At 40.9% G+C, this 24051-nt stretch overlaps 2 protein-coding genes across 18 annotated transcripts in view; one reads left to right on the top strand and one right to left on the bottom strand.

Annotated features, from left to right (window-relative positions):
- ZMYND8 (zinc finger MYND-type containing 8) overlaps positions 1–2399 on the top strand; it is a 59450-nt gene extending 57051 nt beyond the window's left edge. For 3 of the 4 annotated variants that reach the window (XM_040576195.1, XM_040576199.1, XM_040576198.1), the window contains one exon: positions 838–2399. In XM_040576195.1, the coding sequence (XP_040432129.1) occupies positions 838–939 (102 nt within the window). In that variant the 3' untranslated portion in view covers positions 940–2399. The remainder of the gene's footprint in view (positions 1–837) is intronic. The other variant, XM_040576196.1, reaches the window with a different exon arrangement.
- Positions 2400–9958: 7559 nt separating this feature from the next.
- Positions 9959–24051, bottom strand: part of EYA2 (EYA transcriptional coactivator and phosphatase 2) — a 97314-nt gene continuing 83221 nt past the window's right edge. For 3 of the 14 annotated variants that reach the window (XM_040576210.1, XM_040576211.1, XM_040576212.1), the window contains exons 11-16: positions 19436–19494; positions 16872–17032; positions 15718–15832; positions 14991–15112; positions 14072–14172; positions 9959–10517 (exon numbers count right to left, since the gene is read on the bottom strand). In XM_040576210.1, coding sequence (XP_040432144.1) covers positions 10437–10517; positions 14072–14172; positions 14991–15112; positions 15718–15832; positions 16872–17032; positions 19436–19494 — 639 coding nt within the window. In that variant the 3' untranslated portion in view covers positions 9959–10436. Of the gene's footprint in view, positions 14173–14573; positions 14879–14990; positions 15113–15717; positions 15833–16871; positions 17033–19435; positions 19495–24051 lie in introns of those variants that run through there. The other 11 variants (XM_040576213.1, XM_040576214.1, XM_040576206.1 and 8 more) reach the window with 8 other exon arrangements.

The raw sequence follows: 24051 nt of genomic DNA, 5'->3' as shown, positions 1-24051 counted from the left end.
GTAGGAAAGTTAAGATACAGGCTTAAGATTCAATAAATCGTTTTCCAGATCTTCCAGAGTGATGTGACCGTTTCCAGACTGTTTAACGTTCTTGTGCCTTTGTCTCTGCATCTGTAGAATCAATTACCACCCATGGAGATGTCCTGAAACTTCATTTGTTAAGATTTATAAATCATGATCTGTATGATGGAAGTGAAAAATTTATTCTATATTAGTATTTTTACGGGGAGTATAAGACAATTCCCAGTAATCCTGATGTTTTTGTTATCTATTTGTGTAAAAGTTAAGTACTTTTTTGTTTAACCGGATGTTCTTTGCTCTCTTCTGTGTAGACTGAATGCATGGAGGAGTTCCTTTTGGGAAAAAGAAAAAGAAAAAAAAAAGAGATTTAACTAATGTGTAACAGGAATATACTTATAAACAAGGGTATTTTTGTACTCCAGTTTGATTCGTCAAAACTTTTTTCAAATGACAAAGGATTTTCTTAGCCCTTTTTTGTCTCCCCATGTATTAATTTGGGGAAAATATGTAACTGGACGTAGTAACTTTGAAAACCTAATTCTCCTAGCATAGGCAGAGTGTGTACATTACCTATAGGAACAACTGTCCCTGTAATTATGAAGTAGTAATAATACAGTAAAAAACTCTTGGCTCTAGGAAAGTAATATACTACTTTCTGCCTTGGAATAAGGTAATATTGTGGTAATAAAGGTATTAATTCTTGCACAAAATTGGAACTTGTTCTGGATTTTCCCTGGAAAATAAATCTCTATTTCTGTGGTCATGTTAATATGACCTTTAACATAACAATATGTTTCTCTTGGTTTTAATTCACAGACCATTCCTGTAGTGGTAAGTCCTTCTGCTGGGACAGTAGCAATGAGAACTGGAGTTCAGTATGTTCAGACCACAATGCCAGTCCAAGTACGAAGAGTCTAACTGCTAACAAGAAGTCCATACAATTGTTGGAAAAAATAAATCTAATAGAGATGTGAAAAATAAACACAGTTCTTTGGATTAACCTCAAAGGTTCAGACTTTAGCTTTGTATATGTGTACAAAGCATTAACTACACTACATTAATGTAAAGCATTAGCACTGGCTTAGAAAAGCTGAGGACAGGTAAGATCCGTGTTAAATCTATGCTTCTTTGTAAATAATGTACAATTTGTGGATGTCATTAAAGTTAGAGTACCATCTCCTTTTTATATTTGTATTGACTTTAACTTATAAAGAGTGTTTGAAGTTGGAAAAGAAAGGTTTAAAATAGCCTTATCACAAGCTAACACTGAAAACTGGTCTCAGAAAATTGCAGTTGTGCATCAAATAATATAATCAGGAGAATATGAACAACTTGATTTGCATTTGGATTGAAAACAATTTCTGCACTTTGAAACTCTTGTAGAATTTCTTGTTGAGCAACCAAATGACGAAGGGTATCTTTTTTTCTGTTAATTGTATTAGGCGAATTACGACATTTCCAATCTGTGGACCTGAAATACATATTTACATTGCTTTTTACAGTGACCAGACTGTTAAAATTGTTTACAAGAGACAAGTTAAAATTTCAGCCTAATATCAGGAAAGTTTGAAAGTACCAAGCTGGTTGGTGGCATTATTTCTTATCGCTAATATCAAAGATGAGAAGGGGTTTGGGTTTTGGTTTTCCTGTGCTTCACAGTTCAGTTTTATTTTCTTCTTCCTCTTCTTCTTCTTCTTCTTTCTTTTTAATCCTCTCAAAAGGATTTTGAAAAGCTTTTCAAATGGAGCAAGAGCTAGGTGTGGAGAAAAACATGGATCAGGAAACATGGGCAAAGGACTTTTGATGCTGGGCCAGAGCATGTATTATTTATATGATGGAATTTATGTTTTTATGTAAGCATGAAACAGTACAGTATGAGAGAAAGTAACCCATGAAAATGCTGTCTGTTACACTTATACTGTAGTACCATTTTGTATGTTGTGTAAAACGAAAGCATTGAACAAAGCAAAGGTGATGTATGTATATGAGAAAATTAATTGTATGATATCATTCCAGTACATTCTGTTGTACATTTTAGTCATGTTGATTTCTCCCATTGTTTATAAAAGAATGCGGTTTGTACAGTCTCCAGCTAGTACCCATATTAGAGGGAAAAAAGTATTAAAAGAAAAAAGCGAGAACAGAATTATTCGTGAATTGCAGTTGTGTCAAAAATAGCCTAGCTGGCCTTATTTGTGAAGCATAATTGCTTTTAGCATATGGAAGTATTTTTTCACATTTTCTTTGTATAAAATTTGTATTAAACTTAAATATCTTTTTTGAAAATTGTGTTTCTTTGTGACTAAGACAGGTGACACGCGATATGCTTTGGGTTTCTCCAATTTTTCAAGAAACTTCACACTTTTTTATTAAACAGTTTTAGAAAAATGTTTTGTGTTCCTGAATTTCCAGTTCCATTCAGTCTGGATGAATGCTCGTTTCTGCACAGTCTCCAGATCATAGCTAATTTTGCTTATGTTGGGATTTTCTGCCTCAGAAATGTGGGACCTTTGAATCCAAGCCTGTCAGATTTGAGAAAAAACAAAGCAGTGTTGGCAGTCTGTAAGTAACAAGCCACACGTATGTATAAAACTCACTAGCATCTCATTTTAATAGCAGCTAAGGTCCAGTGCTTGTTGTGTAACATTTATTCGTCTGTTGCATTGGGGTTGGACACAAAGGATTGATACGCATAGCTCGTTAGGTATGTTTGTGAGTTGAGGTGGGGACTGCCATGACAAGTCCTGCTGTAGTCCTCTGCCAGGGCATGAACTAGGGCAAGACTGCTATGTGCCTCTGTTAAAAGAACCAGAGGGAGCTGAAATAGCTCATTATAAAATCTTACTACGACTATTCTTTTAAAGTTCCTATTTAGTTACCTGCATTTATAAAATCAAACAATGTTCCCAGTGCTCCCATTTAAAGAAAAGCACAAATCTTGCAAGCTTGAAATGATGTTTTGGCCTGCCCCATGTAGTTTGAATGTTGGATTAATGAAGTTGGGATCTCTGAAGCCTCTATTTCAGTGATCATCGTTATGATTTATTTTTATTTTAATGGGCATTTCTTTTTTCCCTAAGAGATGCTTTCTTTCCTCATATGGGATAATAGGTGACAAAATCCCAGCGAGGACTTACCAGGCCAGGGTGTCAAGGTATTATCTCAGATGTTCTGGTGACTAGTGTCCTCCCCCCATTTTAGCTGGTTATGGGATGAAGTTCAGTTTTCTGAAGATTTTATCTAAAGTGAGGGAAGAACACATCTCTGGCTTGGGCATACCAGAGGAGTTGACATTGATGTGATATGAATTTAAAAGATTGGCTGTAACTTCATTTAATATAAATTCAAATGCCATGACTGGGCTTAAGCTGCATTTATCACTTGTGTATAGAGTACCTCCTACCCTATGGAATGTCTCTCTTACTTAGGAGCCAAGCTTGGGAAAGATTAGTGGGCTGGGTCTGCAACTTTAACTTTTCTGACTATTTATCTGTTGCAGAACCTGACTCAGTTCTGGCCTGAAGACAGCCAGACTCCTTAGTTTGGAGTCTGGAGGGGCTGCCCTTTGGTTGTCTGGCTGCAGAGGGCAATGCCAGTGATTAGGTGTTCAGTTGCTGGGGGCAAGGAGTAGTGTAAATAATGGGAAGCCTTTTTGGCCATATACCATTTTCGGACAATTTGTCTTCACTCTTCAGCTACAGGCAATGGATATGCCTCAGGTTTTCCATTTTGTGTTATAACCTACTAGGAGACATGGGCATATTACTACTGATTCCTCTAGTTTTGTGGAGAAAATTAACTTTTCTTAGTTTGAACTTAGAAATCTCTATATTCTGTTCTTGCATTATCTCCTGGGCCTTCAGTTGGAGGAAGAGATGGACACTGGTGTTCCTTATCTGGGCCAGTCATCTCCAAAGCTTTACCAAGAGATGGCGATGTGTTCCTAGCTTTACTGCACCTTCAGGAACCCTGCACTGGTCAGAACATGCTAATACAGCATTCAGGCTGCTCTGAGGTTTTGCTTTAGTCCCCCAGATGGTATGATGTGGATGGAGTTTACCATAGCAAAGTTTCCTAATACAAACCTGATGTTAGTATATGGGTGTGACGAGCAGACAGATGAAGCTGAATCAATGCCATGCAGCTGTAACTGCTGCGGTGGCAACAGCCCGGCTCTGGCAGCTCTGGCTGGAGAAGGGGGAGCTTTGTGGGCTGGCTAAGAATGTAGAGTTTAAGAATTTGCCATCAGTTGTGCTGTCACCTTCTTGTGCTGATGCTTGGTGAATTAGGTTTTCAGTGCTTAAATCATGGAAAAGTGGTTATAGAGCAGAGAAACACAGAGTAAACAACAGCAACACAGCCCTTCTAGAGCCAAAGGCTCCAACTTTCTCATCCTCTTCAGTACTGATGTGTCAGTTCAGAAGGGGTGCTATAGGCTCTGCTAGTCATGCTCAGTCTAAGCTAATCTATAACCAACTGAAGTTCTTTACAGAGAGGTGGAGCCATGCCACCAAAGTCCCTCTGAATAACCCTTTCTTTGTGTGAATGACAGAGGATAGTTTTTAAAAACAACTGTACAGTTGCACCTTAATTGAAGGTATTAAAAAAGCTCACTAAACCAAGATTTTGTTAAGCAGCTTTTTAAGATTTTGTCTAGAGGAGGCTTATAGCGGAGCCCAGCTGCCATCATGTGGAAAAACGCGAGAACTGCAAGGAAAACAAAGTACAGGAAATTGGCAAAGTAATTACGTGTTCTTCCATCCCCAATAACGAGGTACATTTTTGCAACAACTTTCGTTAGTTTTTTGGTTATTTGACAAAATGCTATTTTGATATTGCATCTGAATTATTCAAAGCTTGGCAAGGCCCAAGTGTGATTTTTGGCAGAGCTGTTTTTAGAAATGGTTCAAATCCAAGTTCTGTTTCAACTAAATAACCGAAAGTTTTAAGACAAAGAGACCTAAGAAGATAGCATCCTTTCCTGCCTGCCATCTCAGTGTTATTTTTGGTTGGTAAGAGGTATTTGCTTTGTGTTACACTCCACAAAACGAATGACTTGCTAGAAGTGGCAGTTGAGAGCAGATGGGTGGGGAGACCCTAAGGATAAAGTTGGGGGGGGAGAGGGGGGAGGGGAAGGGAAGGAAATATTTTGTTTCAGTCCTTCACCTGAAGAGGATGGAGGGGAGAAAGGTATGTGGTGTGGATCAGTCCCTGCAAAACACATCAGGCTTTTGCAAAAGGAGTACGTTATGTGAGTGCAGTTTGGCAAGTCATTCTGTATAGGCTCCAAGAATGAATGAGCACCGCTCATCAGAGAGCTAGGAAATGTACCTGAGCTTTAAGCCAGGCAAAAGCACAGGCAGAACTGAAATTTGACATGATGAGCAAAAGGTGCTCTTAGAAAATGGAGTGACAATAGCAAATCTATTAAATTCCTCTCTGAGGCAGCACTTGCAGGGACTAGAGGTGAAGGGAAAAGCAACCGTGCCCAGAAAGCCTGTTTACTTTCACTGTCTGCAGGGAGAATTCCTTGATATTCGATTCCCAATGACAGCATAGGTCATGAATCTGTCTTCAAGTCTGATCTTTGTCGTGATTGCAAGTTTTCCATTGTGTGTGTTGCTTTTTGTGTTACTTCTCATTTTAAGTGTTCTGTATGTTTGCTGTTTTCAGGACAAAAGGACTTCACAACTCAATTTGCTGTGGCCTTTTGCTCATTTTTCAACAATATAAGTATCTGAAACTTGGGAAAATAATCTCCAGGTTTCATTCTACTTATAGTTTTATATATTGAAATAAGCCTGTTAAAATTAAACTGATATCTTCTTTAGAGTCCTGGCATGCAAGAAAACCTTATGGTGAAAAGTGGAAGAGAAAGGATACTATGAATTATTGTGGTCTGTTTCTGCACAGTACCTTGTAAGTCTGCTGAATAAATAGCATTAGATACAAAGTTCTGGTCATGCAGAAGTTAACTGAAGTTTCAGGGATAAAACCTTGGCCCTGATGAAGCCCACATACAGTATGTTACCTAAGAATAACTACAGTAAGTGAGGAAGGTCCTTACCTGACAGAGAAGAGATGATCAAGAAACACCAGAAGAGAAGGAAAAGGTAACACGGCAACATTAAACACTTCTAGGAAAAGCAAGAATTGCTCTGGCTTTTAGAAGCTGCTTTTAAGAGCCAAGTGATAATGTATCTGTATGAATTTATCTTCCAGTCACTGCAGTCTAAAGTGCCTGCAGCAGACCATCAGCACTTGTGTTGCTGTTACAGCAATAGATTAGATACATACTTATTGTAAGTCAGCATTTGAAACTCCATCCTTTGTAAGAAGTATGTAACAGGTGAATTACTGCCCTTAATTTCATAATAGAATAATTCAATGATAAACTTGGTCAGATTTTTCTCCCATATCTGAGAAGTTTCTGGCCGAAATAGGCAACCCACATTATGCAAGTTTTTCGTTCATTGCTTTGGGAAATTATTGAAAATGCAAACAGTAAACATGCTGTGAGGCTGTAATAGTGTAGAAAATACATTTAAAATGCTGTAAAATATTTTAAAAATGGTTTCCAGTGCGTGTCTTTGCAATTAAATTATTTTGTCTTTTATAATAGATTGGTCTGGCCACGTTGGGGTTTGGGGAGGAGGTGTTGGAACCACAAAACCTGCAGCTGCTCCTGAGGAAAAATGAGAGTTTCTTTTCTTTCCTTGATCACAACTCTACCAAATCAACAGGAAGGCGGGAAGGTGCTTTACCATTACCGGTGTGGGTTTTTTGTTTTGTTTTTATTTTTAGCACTTATTTATTGTGCTGATAGGAACAGACTGAAATGGAGGCAGTGTAGATGGCTGTGGTAACTCATCACAAGGCTGCTGCTCTGATCAGCGGGAGTTACCAGCTATTTTGGTGATACTGCCCCATGTGGGTGCTTAGAGTGGAAGGCTTATATACTCCCACGTAACCCTTAGCTTTGCTGTATTTTGCAATGCCTGCTGTCTCTGAGAAAATGGCTTGATTTTTCTTTCATCCTTCTGGCAAAGGGTCTGATGTAGCTCTTTTGCTCTGCTATGGCAGAACAGGAATTCAGGGGTTTTTAGGGGTTCACATGACATGGTTTGAGGTGTAGGTTGTTAGTCCTTCTAGTATTGGCATTTTAAGTCCCAGATTTTTCAGACATCAAATACACGTGTCTGGGAGCCAAGTGGTACCAGAGGATCACACCAGAAAGGAAATCTTCACTCTGGCTCCCAAGTGAGACTCTGCTTCCTTTATAAAAGGTTAGGAAACCAGTTGAGATTATGGCATACAAAGGGTCTGATTATGACATTATGGGAATATTAGCAATCAGTAATTGGTAGCTTTAAAAAGCTGTTTTCTTTTCTTCTGCAGCACTGTATTCATATGTCATCTATTTAACTATGAGGGAATAATAGTGCAGAGGACGTGATGAATATGACATGCCAGTTTAGAGTTTTTTTTTTTTTTTTTTTTTTTTTTTCCCTTGTTTGGAAAAGTATTTTGGTCAATGTTGGAGAGGAGCTGTGACAGCAGCTACTGCACCCTCATACCTACAGTCCCACTCAAGACTCCAACCAGTGTTATCTCACCAGATATGTGTTTCACATCCCCTTTTCTACTTAGGTTCCAACAAGTTTGAGTTAGAGGTTCAGAAGTGTATGAACATACTGCCACATTGTGTATTGTTCTGCCATTTTTTGGCAGAATTTGGTATCAGTCATCTTTTTAATAATGGTACTAACATGATTTGTTTGGTTTGTTCACCTCGGATTCAGCTATACTGCTACTTATTTGGGAATGTTGTCACATCATAGCTGTACTCTGACCTGGTTAATGATGTGACTGAGAAAGGATTTTATGCTGTAACTCTGTGCAAATGCACTGAAACAGTTGAAAATAGTAAGCTCTGTGTTTGTGTTCACGAGTAACAAGATGTTACAGATACATTGAAACACAGGTGAAAAGGCTGAGCAAAGCCCCTGTATGTATGGGGCATGCATGTGTTCCCAGGCCTGATGTATGTTCACAAATAAAAAGCTGTTACAGATACCTTCTTCCAGCCATCTGATTCCCTGGAACAGTAAACCTTCATGGTCTGGCTCTAGTGAGAGATGAATACCTGCTACTGTGACTAGGAGGAAACACTATGCCAAGTCTGACAAACAAGTGTTCCTAAAGCTGGTGTACATCACCCTCATCAGCTCTGTTATCTGTGGGTAAGTAAAAATCATTAGCTGGGAGGATATATGGAGAAACAGTAATATAGTAAGTGGAGCACCAGCAGGCACTAACAGAGAACAAAATGCTGCCAAGAACTTTGGAGGCAGAAACAACAGAGTTTGAGAATCTTTGAATGCACTCGGAAAGCAAAATCTTCTAAGAAGCCTCACGGGCTGGGTGGGAATCACTCTTGACTCAAATAAGGCAGGTGTTAGATTTGGAGTATCAAGCAAGAGCAATTAGCTGATTGACAGGGTGTTAAAAGCTGAAGTTTTGCTTTCTTAGGATTCTGCTATCCCTGGCATTTGTTCCTCTTTCTGAAGTTTTATTCATAGATGTGCTTATCTTGCAAGTATCTGTCAGTTCTCCAGTTTGATTTCTTTGACTTGTGATAAAACTTCCTACCTGTGACACTCATACACAGCTGGAAAACCTTGAGGGAAAAATTCTACCAGTTGTCGCTCAGCAGACCCTGGGACAAGCAATGCCTCTGCTAGAAAAATCACATTTTAATTTGTTTTCTGTTGTACTCAGCCCAGAGACCAGCTCTTTGCAAATGCCTCCAAAGCATGTACTCACAGGATGGTTTCATTCATGCCTGCTGTTGATAAGTATGGCTAACATATTTTAAAACTGCATGGCTGCAACATTTTGAGGCCAAGACTGAGATAGGGTTCTCTGTTTGAGTCCTGTAGAAAATCCCCTCTCAAATCTAGCAATGAGTCCATTTCCTGTGGTAAAACTATTTTAACATCAGGAGTGTCACTCAGGCTTGTGTAGCACTTATGTAGCACTTGTGTAACGCTTGTAATTTGTGCAATGCTTGCATGTTTGATCTTGTTTCACACATGATAGATAAGGGGATTATATTACTTGCTGCATCACTCTAACACCTTGTTCCAGTGAGGCTGTGATCCTTGTGAGGTTATTTGGTGCAAGCAAGAAAGAGCAGTTTTGAAAGTGAATCAGAGATTCATCCAAACCCAGAGAACTGCAATATTCTGACAGCAAGAATTAACTGCCAGTTCAGCAGAAATCCTAAAGCTGAAGCTTACTAGTAGATGCATTTATTTACATAAAAATAAATATGCACAGCTGCAGTATTTGCTTCCCCTGTATCTTCCTCTGCAAGAAAAGTTGGATTTGCTGACTGTCCATGTTCTCTTCCAGTGGACACAGCCACGGACTGTCTTCACTCTTTGCACCAACAGACAGAATAGTTGGCTACAGACTCCATTTTGCCTCTGAGGGGCTGTGTTCAGAGTCCTCCTAATCCAACCCCACCTTGAAAGGAGGAGTATGTATTCTACATATACTCCTAGGTCCAAGAGCGGCTGGAGAGAAAAGGCAGGTAATCTAGTCCCCCAAAATGTAAACATTTTTTTATTTAATGCCTTTCACTCATCACAAGGTACTTTTTCCCCACCCCCAACCCCCCAAACCAAGATGGCAGCATAAGGCACCGTGTAGACACATGCACAGTCCACATACCATCCACGTAAGATTTAAAAACACAGCTATAGTTCTTACCAACAGTCCCATGTGTCCTTATTGTTACTGTACACAACATGATTTTCCCCAGCGATTGTCCTGGAGAAATGAACTCTTAATTTAGAATAGCAGGACTCTCCCCACCCACCCACCCCACCCCAAAAAGCCAGATTAAAAACACAGGTACAGAGCTTAATACCAGAGTAATGAGATTAGTTCATAAATTAAAAAATACAAACAAAAAATCAACAGTTTCACTCTTATTTTCAGAAGGTCCCATGTGATATGATGTACTACGCACAGATCATGCTCACAGACTCTTTACTATGTCCTCTTCCCCTTTTAAAAGAAAACTGACAAGTAGACCCAAGACTTCTAGTGTTTGTTGTTGATGGCAAAAAGGCAGTTACAGCTCTGTGCATCCGGCTTAAGCGTGTAACTGCAGGATCCCCAGAGTTATCTGAAGGCTTTTCCTCTGTTCAAAGGAAGAAGGACTTGATACAATGTTCTTTGGCTGCAAGTTCTTAGAGGCTTCCACTGAAAGGGTTCTCCTTCAAAAAAAGAAAAACTGCAGTTGCTGTGGGATTTTTTTTTTTAATAAGAAAATGCTGAGGAATAGGCGGAACCGATGTAATAGTTTGAGTGAAGCCCTCACAGTGCTAAGATGTTGGGGTCTGCTACAAATATTCAAGTTCCAAGGCGTGCCGAAGAGCTTCCAGGTCAGCATGACAAGAGATTCTCCAGAATGGCATGTTGTGCTAGAGTGAAACCAAAAGAGGGTTTTTTGTTTTGTTTTGTTTTTGTTGTTGTTGGTGGTTAATACTGAGATGAAAATAAATTTCTTAATTTGCACCCTCAGGAACAGAGCTTTGTACTCAGGCCACTGGGTTGTCATGGTGTCACAGGCAAGGAGGCTCATCTTAGAGAGAAAGGAAGGGAGAAGGGAGTTTCTATTTGCTGATGCATTTCTCCTATGCCGAGAGGAAGGAAAGATCTGCCATAATTTGTGAGTGTCCTGCTTCAGGGATGATGGAGGATGTGGGCAGGCTTTCTGTATGTACTAGACACTAAACTTTACCCTCCTATTTTTTGAGGGGGGATTAATTAAGAAAGTTTCTAGAATTTAAGTACTCTTAGAAACAATTTTCTTGCCACTTAGTGATGTTTGCCTATAGTAACAAGCTATACAGGAATCAAACTCTCCAGAAAGCATCGTAATCCTATCCTCTAACACAAGGTTCAAAGTTATTCTGTTTGCTGCAAGTGAAAGCCAGTGCATCACAGCCAAGTAAACAATATATTTATCACAAAATGAAGTTATTTAAACTTACAAAAATGTAATACCATACAGAGACAAAATGCTTTCTAACAATTAATTCCCTTTCCAAATTAACTGGAACAATAGGTCATGCTGCATTTCCTGGAAAGGTAGGAACTGGTATTATTGGTCAGATCAATTGTTCATTTAGTGTAACACTGCTGCCTCAGAGAAAGGTGCAATAGGTTTATATGACAATCTGTCCTCAACAAAGTCTCCCAATTCTCATTTTTGAGACACTATCATATGTACTTCTCCTGCCTCCCTGTTCTTCAATTCATATTGTGATAAATCTGAGGTCATGTATACAAATGTCCAAGTTCTAACCAGTCATGCCACTTGATATCCTAGCATCTGGACAAGTCAGCTATCTGTGACCTACTATTAGCTTCTTTATGATATCAAGATCATCTACTGAGAATTGTAAATATACTGTAGGAAAAAAAAAACATCTCTGAAAGAGGACAAGGTTCCAGCTTTTTGTAAGGGCTGTGAAACAAGGGAGATTCAATTAAACAAGGGACCTGAGATGGAAACTGTAATCTGGTAAGGTATAAATGGTACTATCAAAGTCCAGTGCTAACAACATAGCTCCGTAAAGATTAGCAGTAGCTGCAATTGCTGTGGCCACTTTTTATGTGAAAATATCAAAATAATTAGAACTTGCTTTTAAATGTTAAAATCAACTCTTCTAGGTATGTTCTGGTCAGCCTGTGGTTTGAGCTGCATTTGTTTCTTATCCAAAACAATTCAAACAATTTTACTTTAGATCAAAGATACACAGCTTGTACTTGCACTTAGATTTTATGGTAAGATTGTGGTTTTCTTAGCTTCCTCCCAAAATACAGGTTTCTGTACAGTCAGTAGGAATTATGCAGTAACAAAGCCTTAATTGACAAAGTTTATTCCCTTTCTAGTGTGAGAATAATGTCTGAATTTATCACTGTAAACATACTGTTTCTGAATAAATAGCGTAAACAAAGCCTTAAAAAAGAGATGATGCTGATGAAGGGAGAAAATCCTTTTCCAAGTCTACCTACCCATATAAAAAAAACCTCCAGTGTTTCCAGGTGTTTATTTTACAGAGTGTCTATTGACACTCATCTAATGTTTAAATACAACTCAAGTTTCCCTCTGGTATGTTGCCTATCAGTAAACAAATGCTTCCTTCAAGCTATTCATCAGTGTGTGTAGAGACAGCAAGCAAACACAGACCTCTGAAGTGACTGGAATCCATTGCTCTGCAATTTCACTTTAAGGGGAAGAGTTACTTCCTTCTCCCTTCCCTTCCCCTGGTTATTATTAAACCCCTCCCATTAAATTATCTACTTTTCCTTCTTTAAAGGGAAGAAAACTTGGCCTCCCAGCCTCTCCTGCTGCTCAGCATTTACAGATTTATCACTCACCAGACAGGTGAAGAAAAATGACCCACTAAAAAAAGGAGATATTATCAGTGCTGTCGGCAAAACAGTGAAAGGCTCTTTGCCTGCCCTCTCTCCCCACCTTTTTTTTTTTTTTTGTATAGAGCTCAGGTGTGTAGAAGCCTTGACTAATGATTGTCATCAATCAAAGGAGGTGACAGCCCAGCAAAGAATGTGCTCTGCTAATGGGAGAGCTGCTTAGGCCAGGAAACACAAGCAAGAGGGCTCTTGAAATCCTGCCTATATGAGCCCGCTGAACCTTTCCACATCTTCATACTGCCAGGGAGTCTGGTGGCCTTTGATGCAGTCATGTTCACTGACCCACTACCTTTGAAGTATGGCACTGGGCTGTCAAAAGCAGCAGGCTATTATCACTTCATTCCCAGTCATGCATTCTGGACTCATCTCTGAGGATGCCTTAACCCTTCATGAACTAGAGGACCCTCTGCAAATTTGAGCAGTTTTCAAAGGGGTAGGATTTGTTGTTTTATTAGCAAGGCAAAATAGGAAATGAAAACTGTGGCACTGCAATTCTCATGTCGTACAATTTAGTTGATATATGTGACTACTTTCTGTCTTCAGTTGTTCCTCTCCATATCTTGCTACCATTCTTGTGTTTCTCTGATAGACTGACATCATTTGTGCATGGCAGAAGGTACTCCCTGCTGTAACTCTAAATCACATTTTTTCCTCCTAAATCATTGTAACCAGAACATGGGCTTTGGTCTTCTTAAATTTTGCTTGTACTTCCTCCGAGCTCCCCCCAGCTTCTCTCCTCTTACAGCCTACTGAAAACAAAGAAGCTTCAACTGGTCCCTGAAACTTCAATTCCTGTTTCAAATGGCTGTAGAACTCAATTGGATGCAAGGGTTAGTCCATTTAATTATTTCTATGTCTACCTATGCCAGTGGGCCAAATCCATTCATCAAGCATGAAATGTTACAAACTGTGGGCTTATCATTCCTGACCATACTGCTGTCAGAGTTTTTGTTCTACTCCAAATTCAGTATACCTTCCCAATTTCATTTTGCTTGTGAAATTAATCACACTGATCAATAAATCATTAACATAGGCAGCAGCTCAGTACTAGTCCTTTTGGTAGTTACTGTAATGATGTTATGCCCTGCAACCTCACTGAGTCATAAATAGAGGTGTGCACACATACATGTTCTAATAGACCATTCAAAACTAATTCCAAGAATTTGGACTTCACAAAACAAAAATAACAACAACAACAAAACAGCTATAGATCAGAAATTTACCCTGCTTGCTCATCTGAGATCACACACTGGAGTTTTCCTTTTCTTGTGTTTAAAGCCATCTTTATTAAGCAAGAATGATTCCTGGAACACATGACAGAGCAACTACCTGAAAAATTTCACTAACTGCCAAGGTGGAGGGAGAATTTACAGTATGAAATTGCTCACATGGTTGCTAAGCACTTTGCATATTAAGAAATTAGACCAATTCTGAACTGTTTCAAATGGAGGGAGCTTCATTAAATGCTTAAGTAAAGAAAGAGCCATTGAAATTAAAATGTGGAAGAATCCAGGATGGCATCCACAAACTGTACCTTTTTTGCTCCCTGTTCCTCTTCAACACCATCTCCTATTACAATGTACACGGCTTTCCTTCCAAACCTTTGCATTATTCTTTCAAAACAGCTTTCTTTCCCTGAGAAACAGAAGAGAAGATGCATATTTTATCTGTACACATACAGCAAGTGGGGCTGACATTCAGGTACTGGAACTGAAGTTGGAACCTAATTGAACTTGCTGCATTCCTCATTTTCTTTAGAAATTAGAACCCAACTTAATCTTCATCTGAGATGGATTCTTTCCGTGTCATGAAAGCTACTAGCACTTTCTTTATCAGCTGAAGACTTCTAAGTGCTGCAAGTTTTCTGTAAGCTTTGTGACTCTGATGAACTGCTTAGACTGGCCATTGGTGTAATGATACGATGCTCATCATTTTCAGTTTTGAGAGCCCTCTTCTGTTTGTTCATGAAAAAGCAAACCTCAAAAGTTCAAACACTTATACCAAAAGGGACAGAAAACAAAGCAAAAAAACCTCCAAGCCAACCCTATCAATATTTATTACTCTCACAGCTTCATAAAACTCATTCAGCACACTTGACTCCAGCAAGAGCAACAGGATCCAAACAGTGATCCAAAAGTGTTTCTGTAACAGGTCCAACCAGACTGCCTTCCTTCTAGCTGGGTGCAGTTGAAGACCCGACATGCTGTAGATGCTCCACAGGGTGGATATTTTTCAGACTTATTCCCCCACAGAGATGCTTGGGAAGACTTGATTTTTTGTAGTCTGTACTAGCTTAAGTGTGGGCAGTCAGGATGCAAATCGCAGATGTGTAAACATGGAGCTAGAATGAAAGTTCACACATTGCTTGTTGCAATCAGGTTGGGTGGATGTGCCTGACTTAGGGACAAAAATTCAATCTATCTTTGGTGAGGCCTAAGTTACTTTGCTCTTACCTGTTTTTGTTGCACTGTAAATGTTTTCAATGGGGAAGACAGTGCCCAGGCCATAGAGAAGAACTTTTGCAAGAGCTGGTATAAGCTGAGTTGTGGTGACCAACACATTCACACAGTTAGGCCTAGAAAACAAAAGTTAGTAGAAATGGCAATACATGTTTCTCTCTTTTACTCTAAACTGAAAGATGTCAGGAAGCAAACCTTTCTTGCACATGGAAGTTCCCCAGCCAAGGGGAATTATGGAGCTAGAGGGATTATGCAGCTAGAGGCAGGTAATCTTAGTACTGGTATTGTCTCTTTAGCAATTTAATAGAACGAAAAAAATATAAATCAGCAGCAGTGACGCAGCCTTACTGCACACATGCCAGGATCTATTTTGCAGGAATTTAAACACTATCTAGGTAATGGCCATGCTTTCGTTCTTTGAGTGAACGTGTTGAGGGATAGAAGGGCCCTTTCCTTCTCTCGTAAATCTGTGCACAGGAAAAGTGTACTGCAGATGAGGCAGTCATGGAAAGGCAAGAAATAAGGGCTGGTTTTTCTTTTGCTCAGTTCATCATCTCAAGCTAACCCCAACAAGTCTGACAAACATGTGCAGACAGGCCTCCCACAAGTTTGGCCAGCAAAGTCCTATAAATGTGTCTCAATTTGTTTAGAGGGGGAAAAAAAAGGGAAGCAAAGGAGATCCTGGATCAAGCCTGTAGGCAATTCTTTAAGCTGTTCTTACCGGGAATGTATCAAATTCAGCGCCTTCAGAGCATGTGTGAGCCAGAGATCAGTCAGCGCTTCAAGTTCTGCTCTTAACTGCAGCCAGGTTTCCCTCTTAGGAGCTCCTATTAAACCTGTAGGCAGGGAAAGCATCTTTGCAGAAGCACAAAAAGAGAGCTGCGTGGCTTTGCATGTAGTATGCCAAAGACCTCCTGGCTGTGTTCTGAATCCTGCCTCTCCTAGTGCCCTTCTCTTGGCCCCGGCGCGGGCTGCTCCCCGTTGCCCAAGGCCACATCACTGCAAGGTTCTACCCTGAGGTCCATAAGCCCAGACTGCAACACACGCCTGTGCTACTAGAGCTCAGCTTCCTTCCTCTCTGAGGGAGCGGTATCAGTCACCCGCAGTCTGCAGGACCACCTTAAAACATCTTGGAGTTAACACAGAGCTCATATGGGAAATGAGCAAGAGGACAAAAGAGCCGTGTACAGGGGCTGATGTCCTGAGCTGAGAGGCAGCTGGAGCCAGGAAGGTGTTGGTTTTTTTTTTTCTTCCTGAAAAAACCGTGCACCATTTCTAGTAAATGTGGGAGGGTATTCCTCCAACAAAACAACAACAATAAAAAGTCTGTGTTTTACCAATTCTTAGTTTTACTTCTTTCTTGTCACAGACCTGTCATTGAAGTTCTAAAAGAGAATCAGAGCAACCTACTGGAAGAACTGCCTGAAACTAGCTGAGATGAAAGATCTCAGGGCATCCTGATATCTGGTGGTATTGCTTTAGGGGAGTTAAAAGCAAGTAGTTATGTTTTCAGACAGAAATCAGCCCTGTGTTCTTCTGTGGGGAAAAAAAAAAAAGCCTATTTAGTTTTGAACTGTTTGCTTGCTTACTAGACATTTTGGAAAATTTGAGGTTGCTCTCTGGCCAAAATAATAATAAAGCCCATGCTCGGACTTCAGTCCTTCTCCAACTATTAAACCAAGTATTGTAGCATATCTCCTAAAAATCTCATACTGAATCCTCATTTAAGAATGACTGCTGAAACACTTGCTCAGCTCAGTGTAAAATATTCTTATCACAGTGCTCTCTACACCTCCTCTACAGCATGCTTCTAGCAGGGTCAGAAGTATTTGAGATGATGAAAGGCATGCTTCCTGCCTGGCAGTAAATACTCACCCCCTACATTGTTTTTGTAGGTGTTGTACATCTCTTTCACCCGGCGGTAGCGGAATGCTAATTTCCTCATCCAGTCAACTCCCCCATGAACGCCTGAGCCCAGACATAGATTTGCACTGGCAGTTGAACTGTGAAAGCCATCTGCAGAGAAGTTATACGTGCTGGGAGAAGGAGGAGGGAAGGGGAGAGGTCATTATAATCACAGTCTATACAGTGCCAGCAGGGAGCGGAAACAATTGAAAGGTGATGTGGAGTCAAGTGGCAGCAGAGATGTACACAGCACACGCTGTACAGCCATGGAGTTCATCCTTGCTGCCTGCTCTCACTCACCCATGTGCCCCAGAAGGGCACGTGCCACCCTGTCTAATGCTCATTTCCACTGTGTAACTTTTCCGTGTGCAACTAGAACCAAAAGATTTGAAAGGGCATTTGTGGCCTGTTATTTTTCTTTTACTTGAATGATTTATTTCCAGGCTAGGGAATCAGCCTGGTTGCCAGACCCATGATCCCACAAAGTCATTAGCCTCATCTCTGAAAACAGTGACAACTAGCACAAATATAAGCAAATGTTCTTACTGTAAACAGTAAAGGTTATTTAGCACTTCCTGGACGTTCTGAGGTTCTCTGGACTACAAAACATCTGACTGTCCTCAGGTCACTGAAAATCCTTACCTGCCTCTCATCCAGGCTGCTAAGCTACAGAAATAGTCAAATCTTAAAGAATTTTTCTGGCTGCTTGGCTATATTGTTAAACATCCACTGAACACATTAATCAAGAAAAAAAAAAAAAAAGAAATTAACTAAATGAGCCTTAAATGCCTGCACTGTGTAAAGCTTTTTAAACAAAAACTGAATGAAAACTTCAAAGCAACTCCAGGGTAATTACCACCATGGGTGGGTGGCAGTTCCACCAGCATTCTAAACTGACAATGTCTTGGAAGGCAGCAAGCCTGTCTTCTTCCAGGTGTTTTTCCCTGTCTTGAGCCTGCATTGATGCACTTCTCTTTGTACTAGTGCAAGCATTTCTTCAGCACTGAGGTGCATCAGATCAGGGAACTGTTCCAGTTAAAAGACAATAGAGCTTAAAAACAAGCAAAGAAGTTGCTTTTCAGCTGGATCAATTCCCTGAGAATATGGCTGGGGGCGGGCTATGGAGCAGCTCACGTTATCCTAAAATGTTTGCTGGATGGCAGTGTCAGGGTGGGTATCAGAGCTTCAGCAGAAGGCAGACTGGGCTGCAGCTGAAGAGGGCAGCTGCACTCATGGGACACAGTCTGCTGGGTCAGGTCACAGACCCAGCGGAGTCAGACAAACTGAACCAGAGCAAGGGAAGAGACAGAAATGCTCAGTGACACAGACCTAGCGTTCCTTGGCTGCAGCTTGAAGCCAGCTCAGCTTAATGTGCTTCTGGTACCTCACTGGGGCAGTAGCCAGTGCCTCTGCATTCACATCCTGATTTACTATGCAGTAATTTCCCCTTCTTGAGAGCCCTGAGGCCAATTTATTTCAGTATTAGAGCATCCAGATAAGTTTAACATGCTTAATGTATTTCAGTCAGCTCAACTTCATATCCCGCACAGACAAACCATAAGCATGAGAAGTATTTTTGAAACAACTGAAACCACTTAGGCAGGGGCTTTTCACAGCATTCATGATACACTATTAGCTTACTGCTTTTGTTGTTGTTGTTCACTCGAAGTAAGTGCACTGACTGAGATAAAACCCAAATTATTATTTTAATCAATGCCTGAATATGTATCCGGACTCGCCTGCTTACAAGCCACTGGAGCCAAAGGACCAAAATATGCATGTGCCATTTCTGTGCATTACAAAGCACAAACCTTCAGCAAAAAATCTTTTGAGTGTTCTCTATAGAAGAAGGCTCTTCCAGAAGACTGTTCCACTGTTTTCTATGCTGTTTCTGCACCAATTTCTCATAACAACCATCCACAAAAGCACAAACTAAAGTTTTGTAAGAGCTCTGCATATCTTGTTCTTGCACCGATTACAGTGACTGCAAGCAACACTTTGGGAAAGGTAAATGTAATTGTACAAAAATAGTTTTTATGTACATGATTAATGAACTTAAACAGGCAATATTAATAGTTGGTGCAGTTTGGGTGTATGTTTACACCAGTGACAAGGCTGTGCCTTTGGCAAGGTCCACAATCCTTACAAGTAAGCCCATTTATTACAGATTGGGCAGTGGGAAACCTTTCAGTCTGGTTTTGAAATGGTTTGGCTACACTTGGGCCAACTGGCTGGCCAAATCATATTGGAAACCAGTGTAGTCCGAGCAAAGTTCAACCTAATTTTAAACATAATTCCTAGAATGGTTCAAAGCTGAGCAAGGTCAGGGCTTGACAGTAGGCACAGGCAAATTAATGTGTGAACAGTGGCTCTGTACTTCTCCTGTGTGCTTAATAACTGCAGACAGCACGGAGCCAGGAAGGGGAGAAGGCACATGGCCGAGGAAGTTTTTTTTACAACACTGACCATCCCCCTGCTATTTTCAAACAGCTGGGGACTACCTGGCCTGCAGCTTCCACCCGGAGGTCCCATACCTTAGATCTTGACCATTATCATCTGACGATACATCATCTATGTGGATCTGGTCACAGTCCTGAGAAGTGTATGAAAAAAAATACATCAGTAAGTAAATTGAAAATACATTTTAAAGAACACTTCATGTAATGAAAAATGACTTTAATGCTAATGCTAAGAGAAAATCTTACACGTTGCCAATACTGTCTAGTACAGTATAGCTAGCTAATTGTTACAAACAGTATTACACAGCACTTGCACAAATAACTAATTGTATGTGAGACCAGCTGTTATCTAAAGGCACAACAGTTCCTTAATAATACAGTAAGTGAAACTCCTTCCTATGCAGACAGGAGAGAGAGAGAGGGGCTTGTCTTTTAGCCAGGAAGACTGTGTTTTGCAAACGTTGTTATACATGGTAAGGCACGGATTTGGCAGCCTCTCCCACTGTGACAGTACTGCTTTGGACAGAAGGTGTATCCCCACATAATTACAAGGGGAGATCTGGCTCACAGAAATTTCCAGAGACACCTGTCCTGCTGGTGCTTTCCCAGGGCATACTGAGGGGGTTCAGCTTCCTTTGATGTGCAGGGAAGCACTGAAAAAGGCACCCTTTCATAGCCCCATACCACAGAGTTAAGAAATAATGTGTCAGTAATGAGGAAATCTATGGACAGGAAAATTAACCAGAAGGTATACTTAGAGCTCAGCCTGCATGAAGTACGTACTCGAGATCTTATCTTGCAAAATTCTTCATTGTTTCAGTCATAGAGGCCCTGCCTCAAAAACTTGAGAAATGTTGTTTCTATTGTTCCCTTCCTAGTCTTAACACCATCATTAGAGAGAAAAATCCGTAAGCTTCTCCCTACCGCCTTAATCTCTTTTCTCTATGATCCTTGTAGGTAACGAGAAAACAGAAAGCCTTCAAGCTGGCAAACACTACCCTTTGTTCTGGCTGATTTTCAATAGAAGTAAAAGCACAGTTGATGTAAGGAGACTGAAGTCAGAACAACTACAGCTAAGGTGCAGTTATCCTTTACCATGACAGTATTTTATAAACCACACAATCACCTACCTTACATAATTATAGGCTTTATGAATTACTTTAAATTAACCCATTCAAAAAAGAAAAAATCCCCAAACAAGTAACTAAGCTTGATATCAATGGCAAAATGTCACACATTGTTCCTGCCCATAATCATGACATTTTCTGCAGAACTTGTTTTACATAATTCTCAAGAAGTTATCCAATTTTATCTTGTTCTTGTCTCCTCAATCCTCTTCATCAACGTATCACCGAGGTGTATACTCTGTATAACTGGAGCCAAGTAACTGAATTGCAGATTTCTGCTGGCACCTCTCTCTCTTCCACCCACTGTCATTTTTTTAAGCCCCCCTCCCCATAGCTGTTGTGAGCCATGCTGAGATAATATTGATGCAGCCCACTCCATTTCAGTTGTGTGATGCGGGGCATTAAGTCAAGGGAAAGGTATTTGTGGAGGGATCTGTTTTTCTCATTTGTGAATGAATTGTTCTGTACACTGAAGTGTGACAACAGTAGCTATCACATTTCTGACTTAATAAAATACCATGACACTTGGTGAGACGCTACCTCATAGTCCGCCGGCTGAGCCTATCATGTTACTGGGTAAAACACAGGGAAGCTGGTTAAAGCAAGAATGTGGACCGTGTTTTACTACTTGGTTACGAGACTAATTTTTCATTCTCGCAGAATTTCCTTGAGATCTTAGTGAGTGGGGAATCAGGGCAGGATATCTGGGCTGCTGAAAAGAAGGTCCAGATTGTCTGAATGGAAGTCTGCAATGGAAAACCCAGTTTCCACATCTGCTGACTTTTAAAAATGATATTCCAGGATCTCAGAGGTACGTGATCTGTTGCATGTGCAACCTGTAACTGAGTCAAACGTGTAAGACCTCGTCAATCCTCCAAGCTCCTGGTACGGAACTGTTCTTACTGTTGTGACATCTCCAGGCCAGTCAGTGATACACAATCTGCCTCCAGATGGTACCAAACCCTTGAACTCACATAGAAACGTGCCTGAGCTAGCGCAGCTTTGAAATGGTACCACAGGCTTGGAGAAAGCTTCTGCTGTCTCCTTGTGAAATACAAGCTGGTTCTGAGGATGCATGGAGAAACTCCTTCAGTTACTACTTATGCTCTCTCTGCATATTCTCTAGGTATGGCTCTTGCACATGCAGAAATAGCTTGCAGACACACAGGTTGTCAATTTTTGTATCAGTACTGTGTTAGATAATTTTAAAAAACATCGCATGAATTCATTGACCACTTGAGCTTGCAACCCTTGTTAAGGTGGGGATAGGGGGTTAACAGTTCCCAGACCAGGAAACCTCCAGGGACAGCTCTGAAAGGCAATAACCTGTAAACACACTAATCCCCTTGTTTGCTAATTCCTCATCCCCTTGTCGGTCCTGCTGTCCTTCACACCTTTTTTCTAAAGTGCTAGGCAACAATATCTCCAGAGGGAGGATGAAATGTACTATTTTCTAGCTTGTGTTGCACTGTGAACAAAAGGAGTCTGGGAGAAAAAGCACAACCCTGAAAAGCTCAGAGTCCATATTTGAGATTCACCATGATCTGTAACCTTGGCCGGTTCCTATTCTCCCTGATTTCCCAAAAAGGGAACAAAGAGTGAGAATATTTCCTTTCAAGTGTATTTACCCATACACTCTACAGTGTGATCAGAGCCCTTTATAGGCCACACCTTGTATGGCCTGTGTTTGCAGACAGTAGGGATCTAACCTGCCTGTGCTGCAACTGGAGTCAGAGGTGATGTGTCCAACAAGCACCTAAGTGCTACATGAGTAGGTGAATTAGTGTGGTAAACCCCCAGATTTATAATTCGAAAATGCGGCTCAGCAAACACACACCTCTCGCTTGCCTGGGTTGTGCTTCTAACAGCCTCCAGAATGGGGCAATACTTGTGTGGCTGCATGCCCTCAAAGCTGCCCTTGTCAAGGTTTGGCGCCTTCATTCCTTGTTACACGGCAGCCACACCATTAAGCTGTGTTTTAATAAGTATCGACTCTCCTCCTGCCCGAATCTGCTGAAAATAAATCCATCTTCTAAGTTCTACTACTCAAGAGTTAACTTGCTGGCAGAGAATCCCTTTCTGTAAGAAGACCAGAAGTATTTGGTAAGAGTCTAGGCCTAGGGCATCTCCATTCGCCCACCTGCCCTGGGAACTGGTCATCAGACTCCTGCTATCCTGAGGGCTGGGGGTCAATCTCGTGGGAAATGGGCCTCTGCTAGGCTGCAGCACCAAGAGAGGATGGGCTGTAGCAGCTTATTTGAATGGATCTGCTGGCTCTACTTTTCACACACGTCCAAGATTCCCCTTCTCTGGCATAGCAGGAAAAACGCTTCCAGGCAATGTATCCAGGAAGCAGTTGCCTGAATCCCACCCAGGAAGACCCTGAAAACATGTAAAACCCTGGCCAACAACAGGGTGCCAGGCAGCAGGATGGCACTGCGTGTGGTTCAAGGCCATGGCACAAGTGAGGAGAGGGCAGAGTAACAGTGGCCTGGCTCCTGTGCTCATTTGGCAGTTTTACAGAAGCTCTGAAAATGCCTGCAATTTATTCATCTGTCATCCACTGAGCTGACAGCCTGCATCAACTGCAGTAATTCATTCTCTGGATTTTGTTAGTTTTCAATGTAAGAACAGCAAAACAAAGGGCTGCCTAGTTTTCTTGGACAAGTTGACAGTGTGTTGCCATAGAGGAAAGCCCTACTGCTCTCTCCCGTCTTGCTGAAACATTTAAAGAGGTATGATGTGCCACAGCCTGATAGCATTATTTCTGCATAAGGCAAGAATCACGTGGCTTTGATAGAAAAAAAAGACTATTTCCAGTTCAGGCCCCTCACTCAGAATTTGAAGCCAATTTTTTGCTAGGCTGTTCAGTCACAGCCTTACCAGGCTAATGAGGATTACACAAATGCTAGCAAGGACTGTGCGAACCTTGCTGTATCTTTGGGCAAATGATTTATCCTCATCAGGCATTTTCTAGGAATATTTCAACAAAGCTTTATACCCTGGCAGCACCTTCTGCTCTGCACAGCACTGAAAACTGCAAACAGCATAATAAACCAGTCCCCTGTTGCTAAAACAAGGTAATAATTGATTTTTTTGTCCAACCTGCCTCTCTGGTGTGGAGCGATGACATTCCCTCTCCCTCACAATTATCCCCCAAGCTGAGGCAGCCATACTTCAGCTGCTTCAGTGTGCTGGGCACCCCCAAAATGCCTGAACTTGGCTATGGATTTATGCCAGAGAAATGTTTCGCTATGTTTAATATTTCCTAACAAGAGTATTCTTGCTTTAGTACTGAACAGTGTGACTATCCTACCGCTTTCTGTTACAGCTTCTTTCACCTGGCCCCAGCACAGAATATGGTCAGAAATGGTTTCAGCCCTGTACAGTTTTAGCTTATTTTGTGTTACACAGGCCAGCGTTATGCCACATGATGGTGCTAATGTATATGGTAATCTTTGTGGGTCTAGAACTGAATCAGCTTCTGTGCTTTTTTTTTTTTAATCTATTTTTTTCTCAAGAATATCATTCACTGTGTCTTTTTCAAGCCTAGCACTTGGTGAT

This window comes from Cygnus olor, chromosome 16 (assembly GCF_009769625.2).
Source record: "Cygnus olor isolate bCygOlo1 chromosome 16, bCygOlo1.pri.v2, whole genome shotgun sequence".
NCBI lineage: Eukaryota > Metazoa > Chordata > Aves > Anseriformes > Anatidae > Cygnus > Cygnus olor.
Note: the sequence above shows the minus strand (reverse complement) of the source record. Positions and strands in the feature narration are given on the sequence as shown.